We start from the raw sequence: 11,182 nt of genomic DNA on the forward strand, positions 1-11,182 counted from the left end.
ATCAAAACTCCATTTAAACGTCCCAAACTCAAATGTATTTCAGCCTTTCATTTCGAAGCCTCAATTCTTCAGGAATTTTTGCTGTATAGAACCAGATAAAAATCGTTTTTTGACTGACACTATATTTTTTCTTATTTTCCACATTACACGAAATGGAAAGTTGAGGTTAGGGATTTTCTTTTTTCAAATTTTTTTTTTCTCCTCAAGTCCCCCCATTGCATAGTTGTATATTTTAGCTGTGGGTCCTTTCAGTTGTGGCATGTGGGATGCCGCCTCAGTGGTGCCATGTCCTCACCCAGGATCCGAACCTGCGAATCCTGGGCCATGGAAGCCCAGCACGTGAACTTAACCACTCGGCCATGGGGGCCAGACCCTGAGGTTCGGGATTTTCATTTGCAGGTTTCTTTTAAGTTTAATAAATCATAATCATTTTTTTACAGACCACGATCTGTCAGTCGATCTCTCTGAGGACTGGGTCACTACATATAGGAAAGAAATCTCCGCAGTCTACAATTCTGTCTCTAGGTGAATCCCCTGCAAAAGTGTAAAGTAGGCGGAACGTGAATGATTCTAGGAAAGTCATGCCCACCACTAGAAAGTAAGATCAGTTCTACAGAAATGTTTATGATAAAGAAGTTCACTCAACACACATTTCTTTGTAATTCCTCCACACATAACAAAGGGAAAATTCAATAGTAGCACAGTGCTCAAAATATAATAGGTACTCAGTAAATGTTTGCTGAATAATCAAAATTAATTAGTTAATCCATGTTCTACATCAGCCTCCTTTACACTCAACCAGTAAGCAGGGAGTACCAGTGTGAGGCTCCATCTGTTTTCCAGCACACCCATGGTTTCCTCACACCCACTATACAACGTCTGACCAGCAGGAACGGGGTGAGAGAAGGAGCTGCTGGATGGTGATGTGCCTGGAGAGAGAGGTTGAGTGAGAGGAAGGGGACGGGAAACATCCACGTGCTATAACCTGACAAGTCCCAGGGTGAGTTTTGATAAGACAGGTTGGAACACACTGCTCTGACATCGCTTATCCTTCTGGGTCTGGACAGGAGCAGGCCATGGTCAACCAAAGCTCCCCAGTGGGCTTCCTCCTTCTGGGCTTCTCTGAATACCCAGGACTTGAAAGAATCCTCTTCATCATTGTCTTGATTTCTTACCTCCTGACTCTGGTGGGCAACACACTCATCATCCTGCTGTCTGTGCTGGACCCCAGGCTCCACTCTCCTATGTACTTTTTCCTCTCCAACCTCTCCTTCCTGGATCTCTGCATCACTACCAGTTTTGTCCCCCAGATGCTGGTCAATCTCTGGGGCCCAAAGAAGACCATCAGCTTCCTTGGCTGCTCTGTCCAGCTCTTCACCTTCCTGTTCCTGGGGACCACAGAGTGCATCCTCCTGACAGTGATGGCCTTTGACCGCTACGTGGCTGTCTGCCAGCCCCTCCACTATCCTGTCATCATCCACTCCCGCCTGTGTTGGCAGCTGGCATCTGTGGCCTGGGTAATGGGTCTGGTCCAATCAGTAGTCCAGACACCACCCACCCTCAGCCTGCCCTTCTGCCCCCACCGGCAGATAGATGACTTTGTATGTGAGGTCCCTTCTCTAATTCGACTCTCTTGTGGAGACACCAGCTTTAATGAGATCCAGTTAGCTGTGTCCAGTGTCGTCTTCCTGGTCATGCCACTCACCCTCATTCTTATCTCTTATGGTGCCATTGCACAGGCAGTGCTGAGGATTAACTCTGCCATAGCATGGAGAAAGGCTTCTGGGACCTGCTCCTCCCATCTCCTTGTGGTCACTCTCTTCTATAGCTTAGTCATTTCTGTCTACCTCCAGCCCAAAAATCCCTATGCTCAGAAGAGGGGCAAGTTCTTTGGTCTCTTCTATGCAGTGGGCACTCCTTCACTTAACCCTCTCATATACACCCTGAGGAACAAGGAGGTCAAGAGGGCGTTCAGGAGGTTGCTGGGGAAGGACAGGGACTCCAGGGAGAGCCGAGGGAGAGCTGCTTGATGTGCTTTCCCACTGAGAGAAGGTTCTTCAAGCTTTCATGCACAAGTTTGAGCTCCCTAGTCCACTGCATTTCCCTACACCCATCTAAGCCACTACAATAGGTCACAGTGTGTATGTGTGTGTGTGTGTGTGTGTGTGTGTGTAAGAGAGAGAAAGAGAGACAGGCACACAGAAACAGAGAGACTAAGACTCAGGTAAGAGGAGGTAAGTATCTAATTTACAGCTGACATTCAAAAACAGTATTATAACTGATAATTTTCAGTATTTAATCTCCATATGTATATTTTCTTTTCCATTCTGTTTTTAACTATCTTAACCTCTATAATAGATTCTCCAACTCCACTATGCTCTTTTCTGGTTATATAATCTCTCTCCAACTGGCCACATGATCACTACCTCTTTATCATTATTTTTGGTTCCTACCATGTCTTCTTTTTTTCTTCATCAGGGTGCTTTCTCTCCACTTGCTTGAGGAGGGTTGAGAGGGAGCTGATGTTCAGAGAATTTAATGTCACCCAAGAACACACAGCAATGTGTTAGATCAAACCTGAGATGATTAATCTGGCAACTCCTGAAGTGCACACTGTTGCTTTCACACCATCATCAAATATACATCCTTGGGATTTATATCCAAATGGTTAGCAGGCAGAAAGCTTTACTACTTCAGTCTTAGTAGTTCCCTACCATGCAGCTTTCTAGGGATCACAGCACTCATCCCTTCTCAATTCCTGAAGACCTCTTACCATGTACGGAGTTGATTTTCCTCTCCCCGCTCTCAACCTCTTCATAGACAGTGACCATTAGGAATCACAAGTCCGCTCTTCAGCTGCTACACAGTGGATAACAGCTATCCTGCATCCATCTTCCAATGAGATTCTGGGATCTGACCCACCTCCAATGGCCAGGCACAAAAATGAAATCAGGTTGCAGGTGACAAAGCGCTGCAGTGGAGTGTGGATGAAAGAAGAGCCTAGAAAGGAATAATGGAGCATAAGTACAAGCTTCAGCTTCTACGAACTCTTATTCCCTTCTCAACATTTATCTACACCCATTACCTTCTTAGATCCTCACATGAATGGAATGGAGAATTAATGGGGGATAGAAAGGAAACCTGCTCAAATTGAACTGTTGTCTCCTCTTTCCATAACCCTCTCCCCTCAATAGCCCACCGAGTCTTGATAACAATGCCGGCTTCACAGGGGGAGAGCAGAGAATCTTGACCTTGAGGCTCACTGGAAGAGGAATCAGGAATGATGTTTATCTACCGACGCTTCTCTAATCTTTATCTCTACCTGCACTTCTCCTGCATTCCGGTCACCACATCTGGTCAATTTATCTTATTAACAGCTTTTACATTCGTCCATTTCTCTCCATTCCCACTGCTTCTACTTTACTTGGGTACTGAATGTTACTCATTTTTACTGTAATAGCCTCATCATTGGTGTATCAGTCAGGATAGAGTAGCTTATGCTACAATAACAATATCAAAATCTCAGTGACTTAAACAACATAAGTTTATTTCCTGCTGGTGCTATATGCCACATTCCCAGACACCCAAGTGGCTCTGCCATTTCTTTCTCACTCCAGTATGCAGACCGACAGAACAGCCACCATTTTTAACACTGCTAGTTGCTGGGACAGAAGGAAAGAATAAGTGTGACAAATGGCAAACCAGCCTTAAAGCTTCCATCCAGAAGTGACATGACACCTCGCTTCACCTTTCATTTACCAAAGCTAGTCTTATGGCAACATTTAACTTTAACAGGAAAAAGAAACCTACAATGAGCCAAGACAGAGAACCAGAAATATTTGATGGATGATATGAATGACTACTAACCACATACCTGCCTCCAGTCTTGCCCAGTTCCAATTGCTTCTCCATACTGACACCAGAGTAATTGTTCTAAAATACAAATTTGACCATATTAGTTCCTTAGCTAAAAATAATAAATGGATCTCCCTGTTATTAAACATAGATCCCAAACTCCTAGATCAGGCCGCTACTTTCCTGACTTGACCAGCCCCATCTCCCATGACTCAGCCACCTGGAATCATGAAAGTTCACTGAACCACCTGCAAGTCCTTGAACCACATCAAGCCTTGAATCACCTCTAGCCTTTGAACACACTATTTCCTCTGCTTGGGAGATTCTTCCCACCAACTCTCCACCACCACCAAAACAAGAAACATGGATTTGTAAGAACTCATTCTGAACATCACCTCCTCCAAGGAGCCGTACCTAACCCTCTTCCACCCAGCTGTAGGGTAGGTGCTCCTCTCTCTTCTCCCAAGAGCTCCCTTGCAAGCACTTCTCATGAAGTAAGAGAATCCTTTTTTTTTTTTTTTTTTTTTTGGTGAGGAAGATTGGCCCTGAGCTAACATCTGTTGCAAATCTTCCTCTTTTTGCTTGAGGAAGATTGTAGGTGAGCTAACATCTGTGCCGGTCTTCCTCTATTTTGTATGTGGTATGCTGCCACAGCATGGCTTGACGAGTGGTGTGTAGGTCCATGCCTAGGATCCAAACCCATGAAACCCAGGCCACCAAAGCAGAGAGCATGAACTTAACCACTATGCCACCTGACTGGCCCCTAGAATCATCTTTTAATTATATACCTCCCCAGCAGCCAATAAGATCTTAAGTGTTGGGATTTTGTTAAACTTATCTTTATATTCTCAATGCCTGGCACAGTATCTGGTATAGCAAGTACTTAATGAATATTTATTGTATGTATAAATGAATCCATGAGTGAATAAACAACTAAATGAAGCCAGAAAAATGAAAGTAACAATTAGTGAGCATCTGTTCCATCCTACTGTAGAAGATATTTTCAAGTATGTTGCCTCATTTAGTCCTCCCAATATTCTTATGGGGTAAGTATCAATATCCATGTCATGTGTGTGTGTGTGTGTGTGTGTTACAGGAGAGATGTATGTTGGAAGAAGGTAGGCAGACAGGCAAAGAAAAGTAGAGAAGAGGGAACTTCAAGGAAGCTTTATATAAGTGAGAGCAAGAGAGGTTTCGGGTCTAAATGTAGGCAGGAGTATCCCTGGATGGCAGGCCTTGCCTGGATCCCTCCACCATATGCTTTTCCCCTACTTTGCAGAGGTGAGAAAACAGCCCAATAGTGCAGGAGTCAGAGCCTGAAAGAAGATTGCAGCCTGATGGAAAGGTACACCAGGGCCGTCCTCCCAGGAGTGTGCGTGTTCCAGGGCTCCATCATCATGTACCTGTAGATGATACTAACACCCATCAGCTGATGCCCACCAAATCCTACAGCCACTCTCTGGACTTCCAGGGTCTCAACAGTTGGGCAAAGCAAAGACCAAAGCAGTGAGAGCTCTACTCCCAGGCAGAATGCATTCACTCTTTTGTTTTCTGTATTCTGATGCTTGGACATTTGGGGTCTTGCTGACCTGGAGAGACTGCCCCCTCACCCAGGGCTAGCTCATTCCTAAAGATAGTAAAAAGATCACCCTGAGCACACTTTCCAAATGCAAACCAACCAATTCAGAGCTCATACTTCCAACTACCTCCTTCTTCAAGCTGTCACACTCCAGGCTACTGTCCACCTACTCTAATTTCTTTGGAGTCAAGTGCCAGGCAACTAGTGACAGTCCCTATGCCTCAGAGTCCACTGAAACTATTCAAACCAGACAGTCTTAAACCTGCTTACCCTGCCTCGCCCATTGCTTCCCGCTGAAACCATAATAAAAGGTCTAGCCCATAGTTCCTTCCTCCTCTCTCTGCCTGTGAAAAACTTTGGTGCTTCATCCTATGGCCTTGCATGGCATGGTATACCACTTCCCCTGAGGATCTGTGGGTAGTAAACTACCTTTTCAATGGCAATCATTTTCTGATCTATTACCCTTACTGAGGCTCAAATTTTTTTCTATTATTAATACACTATACTTTAAAACAGAGTCTTAGAGGTTGGTCAATTACCACTTCCAGTCAGTTAAAGTAAGCTTCCTTCTCCCTTACGAGCTTCACAGATCAGAAATAGAAATCCTCACCCCCAAACTCACTGAACATCATGTTGTTCCTGACTGGTCAGACATGGGGGTGGCAACAGAGAATCCACCCACGGGAGTTGGGGATTTTCAGCAGGCAGCTACTGCAGTAGGAAGCCTGGCATCCTTCCAGGAAAAAATTCACTCAGGATTTCCCTTCCAGTGAAGACCTAAGTTCAGAGAAATGGTGCCCTTTAAAGAACATGAACAACAAATCAGGACTCTGGTCATTCCTATCTTTTCTGCCCCCCTTCCTATGGGAAATAACCTCCTTGTCCAAGGCAAGGGAAAGAATTGTCCCACACTCCCTGGGTATCCTCATTCCTGATCAAAAAAAGGATTTTTTTCTTGGGAGTTTCACTTTCTCGCCTCTGAATATAATATCAGAATGGATTCTCTTGCTCTGTGTCATAACAAATTTTCTCAGAGACAGAATAGTCTCACCTTATTTGTCCTCTGGCAAAATCGGTAAATCAGACTAGGAGCAGAATTAGGCTGTGGTAATTCTGATAGGTTGAGGAGATGGAGTAAGTGGCACAGAAGTCCATGAACCTCCCATCTTGCCCCAGGCTGCTGGGGTGGCCCTGATCAAGTCAGTCCACCTGATGAGGATTTTTAGGCTGCTTAATTTTAAAACTTCAGATGAGAAGCAGGCTCCGAGGATTGGAATTTTGCTTGCCCTTTTGAGAGACATTTGCACTTGTGAAGGAAGGGGGGATGACCTTGTAGGGACCTGAAACTGGCCACCCCAGGATATGTCTCTTTGGCATCAGGATTGTTTTGGGCTGATTGCTTTCGATGGGCTGGGACAGGGATGGAGGCTCTGGGGAATGGAACTTGCCCTTGTTGGGACACATTTACATTTGTAAGGTAAATCTCTATCTGTAAAAGGTGCCTCCCTCTCTGTACCAGGAAGAAGAGGAGAGATGACCTTGTCCCTAGAAACTCTTAATGGGGAAGGCAAGAACTTAAGTTGGTTGCTGTCTGGCAATCTCATGTAACTGGTTTAGGGTGGTGGCGTCTAACCTTTCTAACCTTTACTTAATCCGATTTGATTCTTGTCTAAAAGTCATGGGATCACCCAATGAACAGACCCCACCTGCACTGATGCCATTTTAACTTCTTTTTCATGTTCTTTCCTTTGTCTTGTAAAGAGATGACTCACATACCTATGCCTTAAATTTAGTCCTAACCCTCAACTCGGGGCAGCAGCAGGAGCTCTGACTGCCCGTGGGTCCTGTCCCCACGCACCAGCTCTGCCTGCCCATGGGTCCTGTCCCCATGCCAGCGGGGGCAGCAGCAGCAGCAGCAGCAGCAGCAGCAGCAGCAGCAGCAGCAGGAGCTCTGACTGCCCGTGGGTCCTGTCCCCACACACCAGCTCTGCCTGCCCATGGGCCCTGTCCCCATGCCAGCGGGGGCAGCAGAAGCGGCAGCAGCGGAAGATCTGACTGCCCATGGGTCCTGTCCCCATGCTACACTATTCTCTAAATAAAAGAGCACTACTGCCAGATCTTAAGAGTCTAAGAAATCTTTCTTTCGACTCCTCGGCTCACCGACCCCGCATCACACCCATCGAGTCCTGCCTGGTGAAGAGGCCTCCTTCCCTCTAGGATTAAAGTCTCATGAGAGAATGTGTGAAAGTGCTTTGAGAATGAATAACACTTTGGAAATGCAAGCCAAGCTCAATCCAAAACCTACTTTGGATTCCTATTTACCGATGGTTAGAGTAGAAATTCAACGGAGGCGGAATGGCTGAGTGAGAGGTTTGGCAAATCCTCTCTGCAAAAGTGATCAATGTATCTGGACAAAACTAAAACAGGGGCCAGACAAGTGGCTGAGTGGTTAAGTTTGCATGCTGCGCTTTGGTGGCCCAGGGTTTCACAGGTTCGGATCCTGGGCGTGGACATGGCACTGCTCATCAGGCCAGGCTGAGGCAGCATCCCACATAGCACAACTAGAAGGACCTGCAACTAGAATATACAACTATGTACTGGCAGGCTTTGGGGAGAAGGAAAAAAAGAAAAAGTGGGCAACAGATGTTAGCTCAGGTGTCAATCTTTAAAAAGAAAAAAATTAAAACAACCATTTCAGAATACTAGGAACTAACAAAAGGCATATAAAAAATTGAGAAGAGTTCATTCAAGGTAATCTACTGAACCTCAGTAGCAACGTGGAATCTGAGACATTTTAGCCTGAGGCTGTTCCCACCCACTCTCCAGTTCCTTGGGATGGGAGTAGGAACAGCTCAGGGCAAGCGAGAAGGATCAGTAGCTCTGCTGAGGGCGGGGCTGGCTTTATTTGGAGTAGAGCACAGAAAATTCCATAGCTGGAGCATTATCAAAAACAATAACAATCTCAGTGGCAAAATGTTAGGAAAGGCCAACATCACAGTTGGTCTGAGGTTGCAACATTGATTGGGGCAAGCAATAGACCAGCAGACCAGTCAGAAATTTAATTGGGAGGTCCAAGTAACAACACAACCAAAGTGAGCCTGGATAAGACTCTCCCTATCTATTGTGGTCTGGAATGCCATGAACACGTGCAACACTGCACATATGCAGAAGGCCCTAGTGTGTTATTTGTCCCTGAATAAATATGAGGCCTTGAAAATGCAGAAAATAAAAGCCAGTGCAAACTTGTAAACTGCTTGAACTTTAAAAGAATTTCCCAAGTCACACACAGATCCATCAACAAAGGGTGGAAACCTTACTAGCTCAAAATGTTTAAGCATAATCTCTTACCAATCACTGGCTGACCAGTAAGCTAGCTTTCCCAGGGGATATCTGTAGGAAGTCAAGCTCAAAGATAAAAACAAGAACTAAGACGATAGTGGTCCCACACAGCAAGGAAAATAGATTGCACAGAATTTGTCCATGAAAATAACTAAACAAGTAAATAAACAAATAAAAACAGCAATAATCACACCACTTAAGGGGTGATCAAAATTGGGAGTTGCTACAATATGTTTTTAACAAATTATCTTTTTGAAAAATGATTATGAAATATGCAAAGAAACGGAAAAGTGTGACCCATACACAATGGGGGGTGGGGTGAGGAGAAGCTGTCAATAAAAACTGTCTCTGGAGGGGCCGAGACGTCAGATTTGGCAGAAAAGACTTCAATCTAAAGCTCAACGATAAGAACCTAAAGGTTAGTACGAAACAAGTTATTGTATGAAACTGAGTTCTATTACTCAGTACTTTGTTACCACAAAGACCATTACCTCATTACTTAGTAAAGATAAAATTTGGCATACTATTACTCACCTGCAACACATTGATTATAAAGGATAGAAAAAAGCTGAATAACATGCTTTTTATATATCTCTATATATGTGATAAAACTGTTAAAACAAAAACCAAGAGGGCCAACCCCATGGCCGAGAGGTTAATTTCACGTGCTCCAGCTTTGGCCGCCCAGGGTTTCCCTGGTTCAGATCCTGGGCACGGACCTAGCACTGCTCATCAAGCCATGCTGAGGAGGCATCTCATACAGCAGAACTAGAAGGACCTACAACTAGCATATACAACTATGTACTGGGGGGCTTGGGGGAGAAGGAAAAAAAAAAGATTGGAAACAGATGTTGGCTCAGCTGCCAATCTTTAAAAAGAATTAAAAAGCTCTTTGGAAAAAAAAAAAAAACAAGAAAATGATAAACCCAAGATTCAGGGTAGTGAATATCTCTAGCAGGGAAGCAGTTGAGTGGGATGGAGACAAGGACATAGGAAGATGTAAGTTAGTGGTAGTGTTCTAATTCTTGGGTTAGGTGGTGGGTCAATGAGTATCTATTGGGTTATTAATGTTATAACCTACATCTATGTAACATTTATCCTTTTTATGTATCAAATTTTGTCTGAAGTATAATTTAAAAAATATTCATGCACGTATCACTGACCCAGAAATTACACTTGGAGAATTTTATCTCAATAAATTCATGTGGATGTAAAATAATATATATACAAGGGCCCAGTGGTTACACTCTCAGTCCATGGAGGAGGTATGAGGACATCCGGTGGTGCTCTGCCCTAGTCATATGCCCAGAATACATGGTCCCCCGGCAATCTCACAGACCCAACCCAGCCTGGTGATGGCCATCTCTCACAGCCTTCCCAACACGGATACTCCACACTCCAGATCTCCCACCAACACTGACACCCTGACTCCCTCTGGTCAACAGCCCTCCTGAAAGTTTTTCTTCTGCAGCTCTCCCAACTCAGACACTGGGCCCACGAGCCCTCCTGCCTATGTGACGTCCAACTCCCTCTGAACACCCACACATCCATTCACCAACTGTGCCTTGCCTGTGCACCAAAGAGTTGCTTCAGCAATTGTGGACTAGCTCTGAATGAGGCAAACCAGTGAACTTCTCTGCCATCCAGTGGGCTGCAATCACCCTTTCTCCAGTGAAGCTGGAATCCCAAAGTTGGGGAAGAAGCCCAACTTCATTCTTCCTTGGGTACCCTACAGAACTCTCTTTACATCTTACAGTTACTCTTTTATCATAGCTTAATAATGCTTTACATTGAACTTCCCATGTTTGAATCACTGTGTAGTTTCTGTCTCCTGATTGAACTCACATCAATATTGTATGCATATAATATTGCTGGAAAGACACATAAGAAACTGGTCACAACTGTTACCTCTGGGAAGAGGAAAGAGGCAGCTTGAAGAAGAACAGACATGGCAGGGAAATCTGATTTTTACTGTCTTTGCCTGTCTTTTGAATGTTACAGCTATGCCTGCTTCACCTATTCAAACAAACTGTGGATTATTATTATTGTTGTTGTGCTTGTAAATGTGTATTTTAAGGTGATATGGGCTCAGGACAGACGTAGCTACAAATTTATGCCCCTGTAGGAATTAGTTCCAGCGCTCATCATTAGTTGCCAGGCAAAATGGCCATAATAAAGTGGCAGCTGGAATGAAAACTAAACCGGGTTAATTATAAACATCCTGCTCCTTATCCACTTCCAAGCTGACTCATCCATGAAGTGTTTATATGCCAGAACACTATCAGAGGTTGCTAATATATCCCACCATATAATCTGAAACCAAAAGAATTTCAGAAAGCTAAACTTGGGAGTGAATCATAGGTAAAGGACATATAATTCTGAGATTATCACTGAGCTTTGTACTCGGGT

At 44.4% G+C, this 11,182-nt stretch overlaps 1 protein-coding gene across 1 annotated transcript; it reads left to right on the forward strand.

Annotated features, from left to right (window-relative positions):
* Positions 1-1,076: 1,076 nt before the first annotated feature.
* Positions 1,077-2,030, forward strand: LOC103566019 (olfactory receptor 2H1-like). Its single transcript, XM_070583894.1, has one exon. It carries the CDS (start codon positions 1,077-1,079, stop codon positions 2,028-2,030), a length of 954 nt encoding a protein of 317 aa, XP_070439995.1.
* Positions 2,031-11,182: the final 9,152 nt, after the last annotated feature.

The sequence above is a fragment of the Equus przewalskii genome, chromosome 19, assembly GCF_037783145.1.
Source record: "Equus przewalskii isolate Varuska chromosome 19, EquPr2, whole genome shotgun sequence".
Classification (NCBI taxonomy): domain Eukaryota; kingdom Metazoa; phylum Chordata; class Mammalia; order Perissodactyla; family Equidae; genus Equus; species Equus przewalskii.

What these genes read in the sequence shown, in the direction of transcription:
- LOC103566019 (XM_070583894.1), top strand. Translation starts at nt 1,077, where the DNA reads ATGGTCAACCAAAGCTCCCCAGTGGGCTTCCTCCTTCTGGGCTTCTCT.